Source organism: Myotis myotis, unplaced genomic scaffold (assembly GCF_014108235.1).
Source record: "Myotis myotis isolate mMyoMyo1 unplaced genomic scaffold, mMyoMyo1.p scaffold_m19_p_9, whole genome shotgun sequence".
In the NCBI taxonomy this organism is placed as follows: domain Eukaryota; kingdom Metazoa; phylum Chordata; class Mammalia; order Chiroptera; family Vespertilionidae; genus Myotis; species Myotis myotis.
The window spans coordinates 63,338,111-63,359,869 of NW_023416401.1; the positions used below are offsets into that span (position 1 = coordinate 63,338,111).

General features: G+C 44.3%; 2 protein-coding genes across 4 annotated transcripts; both read right to left on the reverse strand.

The window, feature by feature from the left end:
• Nucleotides 1–293: 293 nt before the first annotated feature.
• On the reverse strand, nt 294–14,524 carry LOC118663101 (histone deacetylase 8). Of its 3 annotated transcripts, XM_036322452.1 has the most exons (3): nt 14,398–14,524; nt 2,167–3,004; nt 294–2,046 (listed from the first exon to the last, which is right to left on the reverse strand). In XM_036322452.1, the coding sequence occupies exon 3, from the start codon at nt 1,928–1,930 to the stop codon at nt 797–799; it is 1,134 nt and encodes a 377-aa protein (XP_036178345.1). In that variant the 5' UTR covers nt 1,931–2,046; nt 2,167–3,004; nt 14,398–14,524; the 3' UTR covers nt 294–796. The 3 variants fall into 3 exon arrangements, with proteins under 3 accessions (XP_036178345.1, XP_036178344.1, XP_036178346.1); XM_036322451.1 differs by having other exon boundaries at nt 294–3,004; XM_036322453.1 differs by lacking the exon at nt 2,167–3,004 and having other exon boundaries at nt 14,398–14,520.
• ZNF343 (zinc finger protein 343) lies at nt 6,285–19,077 on the reverse strand. The gene is made up of 4 exons (XM_036322450.1): nt 18,936–19,077; nt 18,701–18,759; nt 14,398–14,524; nt 6,285–10,780 (listed from the first exon to the last, which is right to left on the reverse strand). The coding sequence occupies exons 1-4, from the start codon at nt 18,967–18,969 to the stop codon at nt 9,216–9,218; spliced, it is 1,785 nt and encodes a 594-aa protein (XP_036178343.1). The 5' UTR covers nt 18,970–19,077; the 3' UTR covers nt 6,285–9,215.
• Nucleotides 19,078–21,759: the final 2,682 nt, after the last annotated feature.

Here is a 21,759-nt window from a genome sequence, read left to right on the forward strand (position 1 = left end):
GGTAACTCAGTTTAATTGTTTGAGGAACTACCAGACTGTTTTTTCTTTTCTCTTTTTTTAGGTTTTCAAAAAAACACAACAGCTGGTGTGGCTCAGTTGGTTGAGCATCATCCCATGCACCAAGAAGTCACTGATTTGATTCCATCAGGACACATGCCCAGGTTTGGGGCTAGATCCCCAGTATGAGGCATGCAGGAGGCAGCCAATTGATGCTTCTCTCTCATTGATGCTCCTATCTCTCTCTCTCCCTCGCCCTTCCTCTCTCTCTAAATATCATTAAAAATATTTTTTTAAAAAAATAGATCAATGATCCTAAAAACGACAGAGGTGGACTTCTTCCTACCTCCTAATCTACTATCATTTCCCTTCACCAAGGCATCACCTGGATGGTCCTGACACCCAAACCCTACCTCTCAGCTCCCCCCAACCCACTACACATCCATGCTTTCTCCTAGTTTCTGATCTGTCTCCTTTAAGAAAATAAAAATACCCCCTCCCCAACTTGCTTAAAAATAATATTCCAAGACTAAAAATGGTACTTATGTTTGTTTAAAAAATAAACACTTTTAATGTTGAAAATCTCACTCTTCCTCTAGGGCTAGTTGAGCCTCCGGGGTGCCTCCCTGCCTCACCCCAGGAGGCCAGCAGCCACTTGGTGCTCCTTGGAAATTTTCAAGAATTAATTTCTTCCAAATTTCCCCTGAAGTCACAAATTCCACACACGGCTCGCATGAACATGCTGCCTTCATTATAGGCACTGCTCTTTGGCTCTGGAAACCTGATCCCTTTTGGTCCACTAGACCACATGCTTCAGGTTCCCTTTGATGTAGCTGAGGATTTGCTGGACTCGGTGGGGCTCATTGCGGTCTGGCCGGCAGCCTGGCGTGATTTCCAGCACATAATCAGGACCATATGCTGTGAAAAACTCATGATCTGGGATCTCAGAGGACAGTGTTTTCCCGAGGATGACCCCAGTCAAGTATGTCCAGCATCGAGCTGTGTTGGCAAGGTTATAGCCTCCTCCTCCCAAAACGAGCGTTGCCAACTGCCACTGAAGGATGTACTTAAGGCACCTGCCAATTCCCACCGGAGTCATGTTAAAGGAGCACATCGGATCCCCAGCTATTGTGTCAGCTCCCAGCTGTAAGACCACCGCTTTGGGGTTAAAGGCCATGTACACCTCCTTCAGTACACTTTCACAGATGTGGTAATACCGCTCATCCTGTATGCCATCTTGAATGGGCACATTCACACTGTAGTACCGTCCCTTCCCTAGGCCAACATCAGACACATCACCTGTTCCTGGGAAAAATCCCGGGGAGAATTTGTGCAGGGACACGGTCATGACTTTGGAGGTGAAACTGAAGGCATCTTCTACACCATCTCCGTGGTGCAGATCCAAATCCACATAGAGAACACGGTCAAATTTCCGTCGCAATCGTAATATTCCCAGGACAACATCATTGAGATAACAAAATCCAGATGCTTCGTCTTTCTTTGCGTGATGCCACCCTCCAGACCAGTTAATGGCTACTTTGCACATTCCATCAATCAGGCACTGGGCAGCTGTGATCGTAGCCCCTCCCACAGCTGCCGCATAGTCAAATATCCCTTCGGTAGCTGGACAGTCATAGCCCAGGCCATACTCCGTAGAGTCCGGATGATCGTCATCTCCTTCTCGGCTGACCATCTGGAGGTGCTGCAGATAGGCATCGGTGTGGAAGGTGGCCATCTCCTCCATGGAGGCCACTTTGGGCTTAACTATCCTCATTTGCTTATGCAGTGCATATGCTTCAATCAAAGAATGTACCATACTGGCCCGTTTGGGGACTTTGGCCAGGGAATCGCACATGCTGACATACTCGGGACTGTAGATGTAAACCGGGGGCAGTGACTGCCCACTGTCCACAGGTTCCTCTGGCTCCTCCATCTGGAGCCACTGTCCAGATCCTGCTTTTTATGAACTCAGCCCAGGCTCCGGTTCCTGCTCCTCTGATCTGCTGCGGCGGTGCTCCCTGATCAAGAGTCACTGTCCTCCATTCCCATCTGATGGAAGAAAAACATGGGCACTCATTTAGTGACCACAGTTCAAAAATGGGAGGTGGGCAGGTATAAAAGCCCTGCCAGACTGCTTTCCAAAGTGGCCGCACTGTTTTACACTCCCACCTGTAGTATAGGAGGGTTCTGATGTCTCCACTTCTTCGTCAGCACTTGTTATGTGACTTGGATTGACCATCGTAAGGTGTGTGAACTGGTATCTATCTCATTGTGGTTTTGATTTGCATTTCCCTGATGACTAATGACGTTGAGCATCTTTTCATGTACTTACTGCCCATTTGTATATCATCCTTGGATTGTCTTTTCTTATTGAGTTGTTAAGAGTTCTTTATGTATTCTAGATATAAGTCCCACATCAGATATATGATTTATAAACATTTTCTCTAATTCTATGGATTGTCTTTTCACCTTAGTTTTTAATTTTGATAAAGTCCAATTTATCTATTACCTTTTTTGTTGTTGTTGTTTTTCTTGCTCATGCTCTTGGTGGCGTATCTAAGAATCGTTGCCAGGTTCAAGATCATAAGGATTTGGTCCTATGCTTTCTTCTAAGAGTTTTATAGTTTTAGTTTCTTACATTTGGATCTTTGATACATTTTTAGTTAATTTGTATGTATGGCATACGGTAAGGGTTAAACTTTATTCTTTTGCAGGTAAATATCCAGTTGCCCCAGCACTATTTGTCGAAAAACCTATTCTTTGCCCTGATTGGTCTTGGCACCCTTGTGGAAAATCAGTTGACCAAAGACACATGGTTTTACTTCTGACTTCTCAATTCTATTCCATTGATCTGTATGTCTATCCTTATGTCAGTACCATTGCTTTGTAGTAAGTTTTGAAATCAGAAAATGTGAGTCCTCCTAATTTGTTTTTCTTTCACAAGATTGTTTTGGCATTCCAGATCCCTTGTGATTTCATATAAATTTTAGAATCAGCTTGTTGATATCTACAAATAAGAAAAAAGAGGTCATGAATTCCAGAGCATGGGGTTAAGTAGGCTATTCATTTGGCCTTTGATAAAGTGTTCCCAAGGTTCAGTCTAGATCAGCAATTTTCAACCTTTTTCATCTCATGGCACCACATAAACTAAAATTTCTTCGGCAAACAAAAAATGTATTTTTTACCAATCTGACAAAAAAAAATAGGTATATTTTTGATTCATTCACACTGGATAGCTATTGTTCTGTTAGCTGTTGTCATTTTCTTATTGACAATCTAAGGGAAAAGAGGTCGGTGCCCCTGACTAAATAGTCGGGAATTACATGTTTTAAAAATTCTTGTGGCACGCTGATTGAAAATTGCTGGTCTAGATCAAGGATCAGCAAACTTTTTCTGTTGAGGGTCAGATAGTATTTTAGAGTTTGTGGGCCATATGGTCTCTGATTCAATTACTCAACTCAACTGTTGTAGCAGGAAAGCAGCTATAAACAATACATAACAAATGTGTGCCTGTGTTACAGTAAAACTATTTATGGACACAGATATGTGTCACAAAATATTATTCTTCTTTTGATTATTTTCAGCTATTTAAAATGCAGAAACCATTCTTAGTTCGTAAGCCTTACAAAAGCAGGCTCGATCGGCCTTCAGGCTATGATTGGCTGTCCCCAGGCCTAGGCCGTTAGATTTCTGTGTTTGGGTTCAGGCCCAGAGCCCCAGCTAGTATTCGTAATAACTTTGACTAGCATTGTTTCTTTGAATAAACGCCATCAAAAGTTCATGTCTTTGAACTACATACACAATTCACATCTGTATTAGTTTAGGTAAAATGAGGAGACATAAACCACACAGTAATTTAAATAGGAAATCGAACATAAAGAATCATTATACAGCACTGGGCAGTATGGCTCAATTGGTTGGACCATCGTCCTATGCACTGAAAAGGTTGCTAGTTAGATTCCTGGTCAGGGCACATACCTAGTTTGCATGCTCAATCTCTGGTTGGGGCACGTAGGGGGGCAACCAATATTTTTCTCATACACTGATGTTTCTCTCTCTCTCTCTCTCTCTCTCTCTAAGATCAGTAGAACATATCCTTGGGTGAAGATTTTTAAAGTATATATTATACAAAGATAGGAGAGTAACTATAAATATTGAAAGAAAACTCAGCTGAGGTAGAGTTCTAAAGAAGGATACACAGAGGAGAGCTCCCTCCCGAAGACTGGGGATCAGCCCTCGCTGGAGGAGTGGTTGCAGCCCACTGATGGTAGAAGTGGGGGTAGGGGTGGGGGGTTACACACGCCAGAGCTGGCATGCAGGAATAACCGTCTGGAATGCAGGCCAGCCAAACGTGGTAGGCAGGTACACAGAGGGAGCTGGATGTGGACAGAGAACCAAGATGTTGATGTTGATACAAAACCTGGACCACGCAGTGTCTGCATCTGAAGAGCTGCATCAAACAAACCTATGAGGCACAAGCGAGCTGAGGCTGATGGGCAGGTGAGCAAAGACAGTCAGATCACTGCTATAGGCACTGCCAGAAATGGAGACTGGAAAGCCTAAAGAACCTAGGGTACTTCTGTGCACAGCTTGAGCTGGGGCAGCTAAAGGTAACTGCCAGGACCCTGGTGTGCATGCACACAGAGCTGAAGAGAGGGTCTGGGGAGTAGCAACCAGGGAGGGGAGTTCTGGGACTCGGCACACGATGAAAGTCTGGCTGCTTGCCAGAAAGCCAGTCCAGCCCTAGACTGTATGCCCATGGAGATGAAGAGAAGGTGCAGGAGCAATGACCTGTGCTGTTTGGGCTCCCGGCTAACCCACCATTGCCTGAGTGGAGAGCTGAAGAAAACAAAGGATGGCCAATCAGTGGAGAAAGCTGTGTCCTGCAGGCATTTAGCATGAAGAAACTGCGCCGGTCTGGTCGAGGAGTGGGGGGAAAGGGTACTCCTGGGACCCTGGTGAACTCAGCCAGGAAAGAACCTCCTTCCTTCCTAATTTGCTCCAGAGACCACTACTGATAAACCTCATGCCAGCTGACAAAGGAAAAGGACTTCAAGGGCCCAGATCCGTTTTCACAGATCAGGCTACAAGAGGTGAATGTAGAGCTGAGACAATATATTAATAAGTGGCACCATTCCACACACACACACACACATATTCTACCACACAGGTCAGCACAATGCAAGACTTAGATGGGGAAAGAGGATAGCCAGTTCAACCGACCCTCCAGTAAGCCGTAAGGAGGACATCCCCTGAGGTTTCCCAGATTGGAGAGGGTGCAGGTCAGGCTGAGGGACCCACCACCACCACCCACATGCACAAATTTCATGCACCAGGCCTCTAGTTCTTATGATAAGCACAGATAAGATGATGTTGGCTTTCTGCTTGGATTCTTGGAGTGATGAGAACTTTTATCTTTTGCAAATATTTCTCCTGTTGGAAAGCTGCAACACCGAGGACTTCCAAAACAAACCCTATGATGCCTGTCTTCTCTTTTAGTCCACATTACCATCACCATAGTTGTCCTGTAAATTTTGTCTGGGCAATGGCAACACTTCTGACTTCCAAATTTATCCTAGTCTCAGTGCTGTCCTTCGTGCCTTCTCTTAATTTTTCTGTTTCCCTGTATCATCTCTTCCAGATTTTCACCCCTGTTCGGCAGAAAACCTGATCTGAAGTGTTTTCAGGCATACCTCCAATATTACCAAATTTATTTACACTAAGGTTTTCACAGCTTGGGCCCCTCTCTCAAAAGACGAGTAAGCCTTGCCCTAGCCGGTCTGGCTCAGTGGATAGAGCATCGGCCTGTGGACTGAAGGGTCCCAGGTTTGATTCTCATCAAGGGCACATGCCTGGGTTGTGGGCTCAGTCCCCAGTAGGGGGCGTGCAGAAGGCAGTTGATCAATGATTCTGTCTCATCACTGATGTTTCTATCTCTCTCTTCCTCTCCCTTCCTCTCTGAATAAAAAATATATTTTTAAAAAAAGACAAGTAAGCCTCTGTTAATGGCAGTGTCTACTAGGCACAGGGAAAGGTACAGGCCTGCTATCACTCTAGATCAGCGATGGCAAACCTTTTGAGCTCGGTGTGCCAGCATTTTGAAAAGCCCTAACTTAGCTCTGGTGCCGTGTCACATACAGAAATTTTTTGATATTTGCAACCATATTTAAAACAAAGACTTATATTTTTGATATTTATTTTATATATTTAAATGCCATTTAACAAAGAAAAATCAACCAAAAAAATGAGTTCGCGTGTCACCTCTGACACGCGTGTCATAGGTTCGCCATCACTGCTCTAGATGATTGGAACAGACACTGCAAAGAGGCGGGTCAGATAAAAACTATCGTAAATGGCATTAAAATTCACATTAAGCTCTCTTCCTCCCTGACAAAAAAATAACCTAGTTCCCAAAGGAAGTGAGGGGTCAGGAAAAGGGGAACAGATGGCCAGCAGCAGTGAGGATTCTGCAGAACCAGCTTCTCCTTCAAGCTGGTGAGCAGGGTAAGCTGGGACCCGCCCTGTGGTCTGTCTACATCAGCAGCAGATGAGGGCGAAGCCTGTCCCCAGGGCACCTGGCTTTGTGAGATTTTCCACTCCTCAGCTGGAGAAGGGGTGTTTATATCCTCTTCAGAACACTGGTGGATGGAACTCTAAGAATCTTGTTTCCTTTTTTGTGGATCCTAATGTCATTTTTCAACCTATCACAAGTAATTTTCTTTAATTAAAGGTCAGTTGAGTGCTTGGCTATTCTCCAAAATGATGTCCAGATTAAAATTAATGAACAGGATATACTCTTTTTTTTAAAGGAAGGTGCTGGTTTTCTTGTTTGCATTGTTCTCTCCCAATAGCAGGACATGGAGGAAGGGCCTTGAGCTCATCGGGAATGCAAACCCTAGAGATGACATAGCCAAATACATTCTTCCCTCTGTGGCTTCTAGTTCTGACCAGAAGCTAAGAGTTGATGTGATAGGGGTAGTTCTAGGAAAGGAACACTAGGGGAACACCCCCATGCGGACACCTTCCCCTCACCAGAGCTGACCCAGGACCCGCTGCAGAGCTGAGCGCACGGCTGAGGGTGTGAGCAGAGGCCTTGGAGCCAGTGACTCCTTCAGACTCTTCTACTGCCCCCTCCTTTGATGGGGTGTTAAAACCACTCTGTGCTTTTGCTTTTCAAAGCCTGATGTCCAATTTGTGACCTGGTAAACCCCAACTAAGCAAGCAAATTTGCTGGAGTCTAGGCAGACCCTCCTTCTAGAATGAACAGTTATTGGCCCAGGACATAGAAATCAGAGCCAGGGAGTGTAGAGTTGTCAAACTGAGCAATTTGGGCCCTGAGGGAGGGGGACTAGGAAAGGGTGTGGCCAAAGGGCCAGGTCCTTGGGCTGAAAAGACAATGGTGGTGTATGGCTAGGCTGTCTTGGACCAGCTAGTAAAAGGATGATGTGGGGTGTCATTAGCAAGACCCTTGGAGGGCTGTGGGGACATGGCCTTGAAGCAGTATTTAGGGGCTTTTAGACCTATGAGTAGCTAAGAGGCCCAAAGCATTCATTCATGACTGGAGAGCAGGGCATGGTTAAAGGACCTGAGCTTAGACCATGGAAGGCCGCACAGGGAGTATACTTACAGAACCCCGAAAATGCAGGATGTGAACAGACCATTAAGGACCAGTGATGGTGTGATGGGGATGAGAAGGGTTCAGCAGAGACCCGAGCAGAGATTAGAAAGGAGAAAACCCAGGGAAGGGAGCCTTCACAAAAGCCTAAGGGAGTGATCAGTTAGAAGAGGCAATCCAGGCCTGGAGACCTGGGAAGTTCTCCCCTCGGCTGGCATGTTTCCAGAACCCCGATCATCCTCCCCACGCAAAGGCTCAGATAACCTCAGATTTATTTGGACTTATTTTTTCTCAAGGGTTGAATTCACGCAGGAAATCTAGGCTGTGAATGTGAATTCCTTTCCAGGTGGATGAGAGACTACGGTGTGCTGCTGGAGCTTATCATTTTACTATAACAAAAGGACAAAACATGGGAAGGAACTGGTGTATGAAAATAAAGCAAGTTGTCATTCTTAGGTTACTTAAGTAAAACTCTTTACTTTTTTTACTCCATCTGATTACAAAAACTGGGAGAAAACCATGTCTATTTAGTGGCTAGTGCCATCTTCACTCTCATACAGAGAATGGGGGGGGGGGGTGTCAAGACTTGTGAAACTCCTTCAAAGGTGAGGTAGTGGTTTGTGGTGTCAAGAATGTCCTCTTAGTCTGTTGAGGAGGAGCATCCGGATAAGGCTTCACCCACAAACCCTGCCCACACAGATCTTCTCTCAGACTGACCTCTGGTGCAAGACGAGGTGTAACTAATATAACTGATTGCTTAAGCATCTTACGGACTCCTTCCCCGCCTATATAAAGCTTCCCACAATATAGCTGTTCTCTGATGCATCCTGAGATGCACTTTTCCTAAATCCATGCCCATTCTGCCCACACACAGTTTCTATGCAAACGCTGAGGTTTGTGAGGGGTGACTATGGCCACAGCCATGTCCACGCTCCTTGTACACTTAAGATGTCTTAGAGTGGAGTCCCTGGAGAGATAGGGAGTGGAGAATTAAGTGGTTTATTGGTGAATGAGGGCTGGACTGGGCAGAGGAAGAAGCTGACCTGCAATGTGTTCACAACTGAGATGTGATGGGCATCTCTCGATCCAGGATGACCCTTTGAACACAACTGAGTCCAGGGTTGAGGTTTTGTCTCCCCATAGCAGTCAACCATTGGCCAGGAGCCAGCCCTTAGGAAGGTGCAGTTCCCTGTGGCTGAGAGCAGGTCCTAGGAAAGACTTTGTCTCTGCAGCATCAGCAGCCGTTATCCGGAGCTGCAGGGGTGTTGGTCCTGATGAGGTTATCTGGGCAGAGCTCCACGTACCCCCACGTAAGGAACTCTCTATGGCATGAGGAGAAGGCTGGCTGATCACAAGGGTTTTGCCCACAGTCCCTACAAACACGCTGCTCCTCTCCGAGTGTGCCACCTTGTGCCTGCCTGCCTGCCTGCCTGCCTGCCACTGGATATTCGATAAACGCTGACTTATTGCTACCGCCTCATCCACAGTCCCCGCACACACAACGCCTCCCACTTAAGTGTGGCTAGAGTTACCCACACTTAGGTTCCTCTGCTGAATGTGTCCTCAGTGCCCGATGAGAGTCAACACCTCCCTGAAGGTACACTCACTCCACACACACAGACCCCAGGTGTCTCTCTGGTGTAAGATGAGATTTGACTGATTGCTGGGTCTTGTCCGTGATCCCTGGAAACATGCTTTTCGCCAAGTGTTTCCTCTGGTGTGTGATGAGATTTGACCTGTAGCTAAAGCTTCGCCCACAGTCCCTGCAAACATGCTTCTTCCCTGAGTGTGTCCCCTGGTGAATAACAAGGAATGACTTCTGGCTAAAGCTTCGACCACACTCACTGCACACGTAAGGCTTCTCCCCGGAGTGCGTCCTTTCATGTATGATGAGGTCTGACTTATAGAAAAAACCTCGCCCACACTCCCTACATATATAAGGCTTCACGTCTGAGTGTGTCTTCTGGTGTCTGATGAGATTTGACTTGTAGCTAAAGCTTCGCCCACACTCCCTGCAAACATGCTTCTCTCCTGAGTGTGTCCCTTGGTGAATAAGGAGGAATGACTTCTGGGTAAAGCTTCGGCCACACTCACTGCACGCGTAAGGCTTCTCTCCCGAGTGTGTCCTCTGGTGTTTTCTGAGGGTTGACTTATCACCAAATCCTCGTCCACACTCCAGGCACACAAAGGGTTTCTCCCCCGAGTGTGTCCTCTGGTGTCTGATGAAAGATGACTTCTCGCTGAAGCCATGCCCACACTCCTGACATATATAGGGCTTCTCTCCTGAATGAGTCCTCTGGTGTTTTCTGAGGGTGGACTTGTAAGCAAATCCTCGTCCACACTCCGGGCACACATAGGGCTTCTCCCCAGAGTGAATCCACTGATGTCTAATGAGGACTGAATTATTTCTAAAGCTCTGCCCACACTCCCTGCACAAATAAGGCTTCTCTTCCGAATGGGTTTCTGTGTGTCTGTTCAGATTGGACTTCTTGCTAAAGCCTCGCCCACACTCCTTGCACACATACGGCTTCTCTCCTGAGTGTGTCCTCTGGTGATGAACAAGGATCGCCATCAGGCTAAAGCCTCGGCCACAGTCACCACACACATAAGGCTTCTCCATTGAGTGCGTCCGATGGTGTCTGTTGAGGTTTGACTTATTGTTAAAGCCTCGCCCACACTCCCTGCAAACATAGGGCTTCTCTTCTGAGAGGGTCACCTGGTGTCCAGCAAAGTGTGATTTCAGACTACAGTCTAGCTCATGCTCGTTACAGCTGCCTACTCCGGATCTCAGGGTTCCTAACTCCGCTCCCCTGTCTATTTGCACAGGGCATACCCTCTGGGCTGGCTTGGGCTCTATTTCTACCACTGGGTTGCCTTCTCTAGGACTTGCTGATTGTCTTCGGGGTGGGCTGGGAACAGCGCCTGAGGTTTCTCTCTCCTCTGTCCTCACAGACAAGGATCTGAAGCCACCTTCTCTCTCTTGACCTTTTGTTTTTTCACTCCAGCAGCTTTGAGAAGAACATTTCTGCCCCTGATGCCCTGGGCCAGAATCCCCTGGATGGAAGTCACGTAAGTCCAAGAAGATCGGAAGCACATGTTGGCTGAGGAGAGGCTGATGGGAGAAGGCCAGAAGGCAAGAGGAACAGGAGTCTGTTTCTGGCTTTGATTCTGCCGGAGAAAGAGTGTTCAGTTAGAGAAGCCCTAAGTGGGCAGCTGGCTGTTCCGCCTTGTCTTAGGACAAAGAGTATCTTCCTGCCACACCTACTATTGATAATAAATGTACAACAAAACTCGTTTTCCACTAATAATTCCTCTATATTCCATTTCTAAACATTCCATTTTCTATTACAATCCAGTAAAACCACACCAGAAACATCCTCTGCCTGTCACTCAGACTAGGAGCCTCTCAGTTAAGCATCCAGCTTTGTAAACAGCTTCAATACTGTCAGACATTTCTTTCTAGTAAGTCATCTAAGCCATCAACACTCACATTGATATGCTGTTCACAATTCTGTTGTACTTGGAGGTAACAGGCTCTATGCCCGACATGAAAATCTCCTTCATGACTTTTCTTATCACAGAAAACAAAAAAAACGGATAAACATAAAAAGTCACTTGATCTGGAGGGCTTCCAAACACGGGAGTATGTACATGAAACAGGGCTTAAAGAGACTGCATATGAAATAAATCTGAATCTCAGGTTGTCCACCCACAAACACATACTTATTAGAAATTTTAAGTGCTGGGTTCTCTACTAAATATTGTGGATTCTGCAGTGGACAAGGAATACATGATCCACAATTTCAGGATTTTGGCACCTTGTGCCCAAACCAATCCCGTTACAATGACTGGCTAATGGGATTTGCTTAGGCCAATGGGAGATGGGTGAAAAGTTAGTGCTACTTTCTAACATATTTTTTTAAATATGTTTTTATTGATTTCAGAGAGGAAGGAAGAGGGAGAGAGAGATAGAAACATCAGTGATGAGAGATGTTTGATCGGCTGCCTCCTGCACGCCCCCTACCGAGGGATCGAGCCAGCAACCCAGGCATGTGCCCTGACCAGGAATCAAACTGGTGACCCTTGGTTCACAGGTCGGGACACTCAACAACTGAACCACCCAGAATGGGCTCGAACACATTTTAAGAGCCACAATGTGGTTTCTTCATTCCATTTTTCTCCTCTTCTTTAAGAACCCCATGACCCCGACAAAGACTGGTTCTTTTGCCTGGATTGCAGAATCCCAATAAAGCTATTAGTAAACTCCTACCTGAACTGTACATAAGAGGTATTATAAGAAATGAACATTTGCTGAAGTTCTGTGTTGTTATCACAGCATTACCTAGCCTATACTAACTGAAATATCTCACCTATGAAAGCTTTAAAGATTACTTCAGGGGAAATTGGCCCACTTATTTCCAACAGTACCCTTGAAGAAGAGACATTGGAACATGAATATATGAAGAATTACAGAACAAGAGATGAGCTTAGGAGGGAAAAGAGTATGACCTCAACTTTTGGATAAGTTTGAGAATAAACATATTCTTGTAATCAAACAGAAAAGCACAGGTGAGATAGTGACAGAGAAAATGGGTTCATCATAATACGTGATGAGCAAAATCATTAAAGTTCACAAATTGTTTAAGAGTTTGAATATAGATGACAAAAAAAAAAAAAAAAAAAAAAAAAGCATGTGACACTAATCCAAAGAAAAGCAAGAGAGAAAACCAAAAAGAGGGGTGTAAGAGGCTAGGGAACTGCAGAATGCTGTGTGTCGAGCAAGACAAAGGAAACAATTTCAGGAAATCCAGTTTTTCCTTATCGAGCCTAATTTGAACCAGGCCATTTCAACATTTTCCTCTAAACCCATTCAATGAATTAACATAGAGAAAGAGAAAAGTATGATCAGAGAAAAATAAAAATAAAAATAAAATCTAGTTAGGTTGAATAGCTAAGGCCAAATCAAAACACACAAAACCAGACTGAAATGGATGAATCCAACTTAAATAGACAGAGCACAAACCAGATGGAACCAGATCAAAGCATATCAAAGAAGATAAAAATGGAACAAATAAAATCTGATTAACTGAGACCATGGAAAAAGCCAGGCCAGCTGAGCAAACTCCTGAAGAAACTCCGGCCTGAAACTAGCTTGTGTTTCCAAAACTGTGACTCCCCAGATGCTTTATCTGGAAATATGGAAATACCCAGAACTGCATGATCCAGTAGGGCAGCCACTAGCCATGCATGTTTACTGAGCACCTGCAGTGTGGCGAGTCTGAACTGAGATGTGCTCTGAGCATAAAGTACACACCAGATTTTGAACACTTATAACCAAAAAGTAAAATAATTTTTATACTGAATACATGTTGAAATAATATTTTGATATATCGGGTTAATAAGTAAGATTATTAATTTTACCCATTTATGTCTACTTTTCTAAAGGTGGTTACTAGGAAATCTAAAATCATCCATGTGGCTCACATTATATTTCTACTACACAGCGCTGATCTAGAACAAATTGGGGGGGGGGGAAGGAACTACAGTCTAAAACCACCCATCCTGCCCTCTGTTTTTGTACAGTCTACAAGCTAAGAATGGTTTTTAAGTTTTTAAAGAGTTGAAAACAAGTCAAAAGAGTAATAGTTCATGATATATGAAAATTACATGAAATTCAAAATTCAATGTCCACAAATAAAGTCTTATTGGAACACAGTCATACTCATTTACACATCATCTGTGGCTACTTTAGCACTACTAGGGCAGAGCTGAGAGTGGTTAGAGACCATATCACCCACAAAACCTAAAATAGTCACGATCTGGCCCTTTGTAGAAAAAGTGGCCAACCCCTGAAGCAGAATAACATTACAATCAAAAGTATTTATCAACCTAGACTTAAAGAATAAATGTATGTTTTTAAATAAAAGAAATAATCTGGCTTATGAAACTCAAAAGCCATACAAACTCTGACATTTAATTTCAACTTCTGTCGCAGAAGGCATTTCTCACCACTCTCCCCCTTGCTACCTGTGCTTCCAGTCTCAATTCCTTCTACCCACAGGCATATCCCTTCCTTAAGGTCTTAGCACCAAATAAGTCTGCACCTGAAATGCCCTTGCCCTGGAGAGCCAGAGTTCTAACTCCCTCACCACTTTCTGTCTTTGGTCAAATGTTCCCTCCTCGCTGACTTCAAATAACTGATTTCAAAATTCAGCCAGCCACCCTGTCACACTCAATGCTCCTTTATCCTGCTTCATTTTATTATTATTTTTTTACTAGGTAGTGCTTATCCCTTTCTAACATAACATCCCTGTATATCAGCAGTTCTCAACCTGTGGGTTGAACAACCCTTTCACAGGGGTCGCCTAAGACCATCAGAAAACACATATATAATTACATATTGTTTTTGTGATTAATCACCATGCTTTAATTATGTTCAATTTGTAACAATGAAAATACATCCTGCATATCAGATATTTACATTACGATTCATAACAGTAGCAAAATTCCAGTTATGAAGTAGCAATGAAAATAATTTTATGGTTGGGGGTCACCACAACATGAGGAACTGTATTAAAGGGTCGCGGCATTAGGAAGGTTGAGAACCACTGCTGTATATGAAGCTATTTGTTGTCTGTCTCCATACACTAGAAAAAGCCCCCATGGGCAGGGGTTACTATTTCATTGACTAATGTGTTTGTTCTAAGTGTCTAGGATTTTTCTGGCACAGGATAAGTGGCCCATAAATCTCTACTGAATTAATGAAGGAAAGACCATAGCCTCACCCAACGAAAGCAGGTTCCTGTAATTCTCCAGCATCACTTCTTTGTACAGGATCCTCTGCTTAGAGCTCAAGAGCTTCCATTCTGCCTGTGTGAAGACCACAGCCACGTCCCTGAATGTAACTGGTACCTATAAACAAGCAACAATTAATGAACAGCAAGTCACCGTCCATTTTCCCCGTGCGAGGAGTCTATCTAGTGGCCCTGGAGAGTCTTGATATGTAAGAGTTGGTCTAATTCTTTTCAGGGTACACAGTTCTCCATATCAAATTCTTCTAGCCATTACTACGGCTGTGTGTTAAAATCTGGGGGTAGTGTCCGATTGGCGTGGTTCAGTGGTTGAGCATTGACCTATGAACCAAGAGGTCACGGTTCATTCAATTCCCAGTCAGGGCATATGCCCAGGTTATGGGCTCAATCCCCAGTGTAGTGCACGCAGCAGGCAGCTGATCAATGATTCTCTCTCATCATTGATGATTCATTCTCTTTCTCTCTCTCTCTCTCCTTTCCTCTCTGAAATCAATAAAAATATATATTTTTAAAAAATCTGAGGGTAGCATAACTGAGGTATACAACACCTCAGTTGTATACCTCAGTTGTATACCTCCTTTTTGGACACTTACGATTTTTTTTGGAGAAATGATTTGTGAATCAATTTGAAACATGAAGCAGAATTCAGAAAAGTGACCTTGAGGATTCATTATGGAAGAATTCTGAGATGGAAGAGTTCAGCATGGGCTGGAAAACTCCCATTTAAAAGTAACTTTGTGCTCAGCCGAAGAGGATCAGTTGGTTGGGCCGTTGTGCAGTGCACCAAAAGGTTGCCAGTTCTATTCCCAGTCAGGGCACATGCCCGGATTACAGGCTCCATCTAGGAGGCATGCAGGAGGTAGCTCTCACATCAATTTTTCTCTCTCTCTCCCTCTCCCTTCCTCTCTCTAAAAAATTCAATTAAAAACATCTTCAAAAGGAACTCTGTGTCCAACAAACAACTCATAACCAGTAAGAGGAGAATAAATTTACAATCCAAGAGGAGATTATAATTTAACACAGAAATGAAAAGTTGTTTTCATTTTACATATCAGGAAAATTTATTTACACGTTCTCTCATTCTCATGTGAATGTATTCTTTCTTTCTCCCCATGCCTCTCTCCCTACCTATATAATTTTTTGTTGAATACTGGACATTTTAGTAAAAGTCTGTAGCAACTCTGGATACCAACCCTGCTCCCTCCCCAGGCGGCTGCTGTGGTCACTTGTTCATGTTTTCTGACTGGTGTGGACTAGTTCAAGAAAGGCTATTGTTCCTGAAACTGTGATTTGTCAGCAGATGAAGCCTTGGACATGCACACCCTGACCCTCCCCCTCCAGAAATGACAGTCTTTTTAGCAGGATTCTCTTGTGTCTCTCCGGCCTGCCTAAAATAGTATCACACCCAGCTAGCCTCCACCAATAGCTAGCTGATTACTCTACTATTTTCAACAACGTCTCAGGGAATAAATGGCCACTGTCTGACCCAATTAAAGTCAGGACCTATCCCTTTTACAGGGGTAGTTTTTTTTTTAAATACATTTTTACTGATTTCAGAAATGAAAGGAGAGAGAGATAGAAAGATCAATGATCAGAGAGAATCACTGATCAGCTGCCTCCTGCACATCCCCCATTGGGGATCAAGCCCACAACCCAGGCATGTGCCCTGACCAGGAATCGAACCGTGACCTCCTGGTTCATAGGTCCACGCTCAACCACTGAGCCATGCCGACTGGGCTACAGGGATAGTTTTAAGGCCAGTATTTGAGGCTCTACCAGAGCTCTTCTCAGCTCTCTCTTTCCCTGGTTCTCTCCCTTAAACTTTTAGCTGATTTGCCATTTTGCTTGTTGCTATCATGGATCTTGAAGCTGCCTCTTAACTGCTCACCACAAAAATCTCCGTTGTTCTCAAGAGCACTCTTAGGTTTCAACATCCTTATGCTCTGTTCCAAATAAAGCCAGTGCCGTAAGGAGTGCTGCACTGGCCTTTGTTCTTCCAACCTGCCGCTCCCCCTGGGCAGGGTCTCTGCACCAGTGCTTAGCGCTGGGAGCAGAACTGGCAGCCACTTCTCTCAGAGTGACATTCCTGCTCTGAGAGTGGTGCCCTGGGGGATGGGGGGCTGTGGGGGTGGAAGCTCCTTTCTTCTCAGCTTGCCTCTCCTGGCACAGAATCTCTGCCCTCTGAGGAAGGGGAGAAGGCAATAGGGTCCTTACTGATTCTTGACCTCCTAGGCCTGGGACAGAGCTTCTATCCCACCAGCAGGGGCTGGTGGAGAAAGAAAACCTCAGACCTCTCTGCCCCTCGCCTGCAACACTGATCCGGAGGGAATGAGAAGTGCTGGTGGCTTGTCTCCCCAGGGAAAAAGTACAGTCCTAGACTGGGGACTGGGAGGAGAAAGAGCCCCACCGTCTTGCTGTACCCACTCGGAGCAGAGGTCCCACTTGGTGAGCTGAAGGGTGGGCAGACGGAGCAGACTGTGGGTGCGACAAGTGCCACAGATTTGCTGTTTTCACTGAGACTTAGATTTTCTCTTCTTTTTTTTTTTTTTTTTAAAGTATTGATTTGAGAGAGAAACATCCATTAGTTGTTCCGCTTATTTATGCATTCATTGGTTCACTCTTGTATATGCCCTGACTGGGGATCGAACTGGAAACCTTGGCATTTCGGGATGATGTGCTAACCAACTGAGCTACCCGCCAGGGCTAAAACACAAATTTTCCTGATTAAATGTTTCTCCACTTGCTATCCGTCCTTAGGACAATTTTCAGAGACTTTACATTGTTGGCTTTAATGGTGGAGTTTTTTAAATCACTTCGGTTGTTTCACTGGGGAGAGTGTCTGTGGAGATCCTCACACCAGCATTCCAAAAGCGCTCATGTGTCCTGTGAGCTGACTGTCAATAAACTGTGAGCAGCTGCACATTGGTTTGAAAGCTTTAGGCTAGCAGTTATGTAACCATCTCAACTATTATTGTAAAAATTACTAATTATTGTCATCATTTCTTTTTTTTATACATTATTTTTCCAAAGAACTTGAATGCTCCTTGAAGATAAGGACAGTCTACTTATAAACTTATTAATTTGGCTTGTAGAATTGCACATGCACCATTCACATGAAAGAATACATCAAATTTAAAGGAAAGAAGATGGAAGAAGGAGAGGTGGAGTAGGGGTGAAGCACCGTTAACTACAAAGAGCACTCTATATGAGTCATTCACCAAATAATCCAGGCCCATTTCCTAGGGCTGGAAAATATGCTCCCATGTTATTAGATGGGGATTTATGTCGCAGAAAGAGTCCAAAATACAACATACTGGAAGCTGCAGAGCTTGAGAGTCAGAGAAAACCAAGTTCAAATCCTGGCTCCACTATCAACTGATGGTATGGCCATGTGCTAATCACAAACCCCTTTAAGCCATAGTTCCTCGCTCTGGAATAAATAGAATCACCACCACCACTACCCTCTTACCGTTATTTTTAAAAATTATAGAGACATTGTTACGAAATGTCTGAAATTTGTCAAAAGTAATCCAGTGAGAGACATGAGAAGGGTAGAAATTAAACAAAACTGGCCATTGTGGATGACTACTGAAGCTATGTAATGGCACCTGAGGCCCTATTATTACTATGCTCTCTACTTCTATGTATGTTCAAAATTTCAATAGTAAAAGATGTCTAGTGCAAAAGATATTATCGTTAGGTAGTGTGGATGTAACGTGAAAGTTAATAGTACTTTTACAATTTTTAATAATCTCAGTTTTTCAAAAACATCTCTTATGTTGTCCTGGCCAGTAGCTCAGTTGGTTGGAGTGTCATCCTGAACACCACAAGGTGGCAGATTCCATTCCGGTCAGGGCACACACCTAGGCTACAGGTTCAGTCTCTAGTTGGGATATGTACAGGAGGCAACCAATCGATGTTTCTCTCTCACATCAGTATTTCTCCCCACCCCCCCCCCCTCTCTCTCTCCCTTTCTCTAAAAAAAACCAAAAAAACTATGAGAAACATATCCTTGGGTAGGAATTTAAAGCAATTTTTAAAAATATATCTCTTATGCTTTAAAGTTTCCTGGACACTAACTATTAATCTTGAAAAAAAAAATAAAGGGAAATAAAACACACAAATGCAGGAATCATTAAAAAGTGACTTGTTGATTGCCTGTTCCCTTCCCAATAAAGAGAATACACAATATGCCTATGCTCTGAAAAACGAGCCAGCATTTCATTTTAAAAAAAAAAAAAACTAAACTAAAAAAAAAACAATAATCCAAACTCACCAGTATTTCGGGCTTTCCCTCCGTTTTCTGGAGCCGGTCAGTATCATTAGAAGGCAAACCTCGGGGAAGAAAAAGCAGCTGTGAGAAAGCAGGCCTCCCCTGATGCTCCCAGAGTAGCTCCTCTAAGCCTTGTGATGGGGGAAGCCGTCCCTTCACTCAGCCGAGGCCACTGGAGCTCAGCTAAACCCGGAGCCTTGCTCTCCCTCTTCATCTCCACACTCCCAACAACGCTCACCTTTTGCCTTATGACTCTCAGTCAGTGTCTTCATGGTCTGCACAGCTTCCCTGCTCGCCAAAGGCAAACTCTCTTCCCTGGCCCGCCCTCCCCAGGCAGAGGGTCAGGCAATGTCAGGGCCCCAGAATCAGCCCCGTGTTTGCCGTGGAATTCCACCGGAAGTCCAGGTAGAAGCCATTTCATCGCAAGATCGAGCTCCACAGCCTGAAGTGACTTCTCTGAAGCTTACTTGTAAACGCCCCTCTTGTTTCCATGAACCAGGACCTGTGGGATGGAGAAGAAATGTGACGTTGCCAGGATCTTTAATGGAGGCCCTAAGCCCACACCTCCTCACGGGGGTCCTGTCCTCTCACATCCTCCTCATTCAACAAATATGGAGTCTCAGTCCATGGGGGGGCGTTCCTTGGATTTTTTTTCCCCAAAAAAATATATTTTTGTTTATTTCAGAGAGATAGGAACATCAATGATGAGAGAGCATCATTGATGGGCTGCCTCCTGCACGCCCCCCACTGGGGACAGAGCCCAGGCATGTGCCCCGCCCAGGAATCAGAACTGTGACCTCCTGGTTCACAGGTCGATGCTCAACCACAGAGCCACGCTGGCCGGGCTCCTTGGATTTTTTTTACCTCATTCCTTTCCAGCTCTCAAGTCTGTTCCCTGCCACTCTCCCTTATGTGACAAAATTGGCAATCCCCTCCCGCCCCCACACCTCAGATTCAAGCTCCATGTGTTCTATACAATCTCTGCCACTTGGGGCCTCAGTCAGAGAGAAGACATAGCATAATGCCTGTGGAATGTCTCCCTCCAGACCAACTGGGGCATTCAGAGCTCCGCTCCTGCTGCTCTGATGTGTTCCATCCCCTACGTCCCAGTACTCTTGGGGTGGGGGGGGGGGGGGGAGGTGTCTAAACTAAGTCCTTCTTACTTTAGGTAGAGCTCCAAGTCCTCACAGCGACTCTGTACAGATACCCTCCCACACTCACACCTTCTTTTCTGCACATGTACGCCACAAGGCCTTATCCGTGATGTGCATGGGTGTCTCCTGATGGGCCCAATCCGAAGTCCTCCACCCACGTGATCCCAAGGAGGCAGGTGATGTTAGGAGCTATCCCACCTTCAGAAGCAACTCAGACACCCTGTCCAGAATCTCAGTCCAAGTGACTGCAGTTCTGCTGTTGCCAAGTTCCCTTCTGAGACTAGCCAGGGCTCCTCTAAGAAGCCCTTTTGATTCATCCCCTAACAACACAGGTAGAGATGGTCACTCACGCTTCTGTCCAATCTGGGCATCTCACCTTAATCACACCCTCTTGCAATTTTTCTATGTCTATGACTCTCTTTACTAGTATTCGAGCTTCTAATAAGAAGAAATTCATCTCAGGGGTTTCGCTACTCCTAGTGATTAGAATAAAACAGTCCTTTGTGGTAGATTTGATGATTGTTCCCAATTATTTGCTTCTCTCTAAAAGGACTGTACTTCCTGCCCGTGACATCAGGTCTTGCCTTAGACAATGAAAAGTGAGAGAAAGTGACATGCCACTTCTAAGCACTGCATGATTCAACCATCTCTCATGTTCTGAGGGCATGTTCCCAAGGAGTGGCCTTCCTTCTACTATAAAAGGTCACGGTGCTGAGCCAACCTACAAAGGAGGAGGGATCAGACTAGGTTTAAGGTTAGATTGTGGGTCACTGAGATTTGGGAGTCATGTGTTACTGGAGTACAACTTAGCCTAAGCTGATAAATACAGCCCTTTTCCTCCCACGAATGCTAGTATTTATAGTTAGTATTTATAAAACAGGTACTGTACTAAGTGCAGAGTTCTATGAATCTTCACAACACAGCCAAGAGGTAGACACTTCTATCCTTCCCATCTCACAGAGGAGGAAACTAAGGCATTAGAGGTCCGTTTACTTGTCTTAAGATCACACAGTGACCCAGTGTCAAAGCCAAGCCTAGAATCCAAAATTTTCATTCCAAAGCCCTTTTTCTTCACCATTCCCTAAAATAATGCCCAGTGAGCAAATATCTTTAGACGTTTATAGATATTATTTTAAAAATCAGGACATTATAAGTACAATCATTCTGCATGTAAGAAGAGAAAGGAAAGAAAAAAACTGGCAGAATCCTATTAAAGACAACCTAAAAATTTTATGTCCTAAGACCTTATCTTGGTAACTATTGGATTGGAAGCTTCAAAATACGGCCAAAAAGAAATGTAGGCCAAACTCCATTTTCAGCCAAGGTCCTACCAAACTGCTGCCAACCCTCAAGGAAATTATAACCTAAAAAAATTACAGTGGCTACTATGAAGAACATTCCAATTAGATTAGACCATTTAAAAGTACACTTAAAAGCAAGGGCTTCCAAATCAGATATACAGAATGGGGGACTATAATGACTCACCAGCATAATGATATGAGAGCTCTCTAAAAAAAAAAAAAATATATATATATATATATATATATATATATATATATATGTCTTTTTTTTTCAATTTAAAAGTTTTTCTAGTTCAAAAGATTCATCATTGCCAGACTGGCATGGCTCAGTGGTTAAGTGTCGACGTATGAACCAGGAGGTCATGCTTTGATTCTTGGTCAGGACATATCCTGGGTTTCAGGCTTGATCCCCAGTTGGGGTGTGTAGGAGACAGCCAATCAATGATTCTCTCTCATTATTGATGTTCTAGTTCTCTCCTTCTCCCATCCTCTCTGAAGTCAAAAAATACATATATTTTTTAAAAAGATCCATCATCATCAACAGATCTCGACATGTAGAAACTTAGCCACTCAAACCAATAAGCCTTTTTATGGCTTCATCAGGAGC

What these genes read in the sequence shown, in the direction of transcription:
- LOC118663101 (XM_036322452.1), bottom strand. Translation starts at nt 1,930, where the DNA reads ATGGAGGAGCCAGAGGAACCTGTGGACAGTGGGCAGTCACTGCCCCCG.
- ZNF343 (XM_036322450.1), bottom strand. Translation starts at nt 18,969, where the DNA reads ATGAAGACACTGACTGAGAGTCATAAGGCAAAAG. An exon ending in TGAGAGTCATAAGGCAAAAG is followed by an intron (nt 18,760 to 18,935) that starts GTGAGCGTTGTT and finishes TTCTTCCCCGAG; the next exon opens with GTTTGCCTTCTAATGATACT. An exon ending in CAGGAACCTGCTTTCGTTGG is followed by an intron (nt 10,781 to 14,397) that starts GTGAGGCTATGG and finishes TTTCTCCGGCAG; the next exon opens with AATCAAAGCCAGAAACAGAC.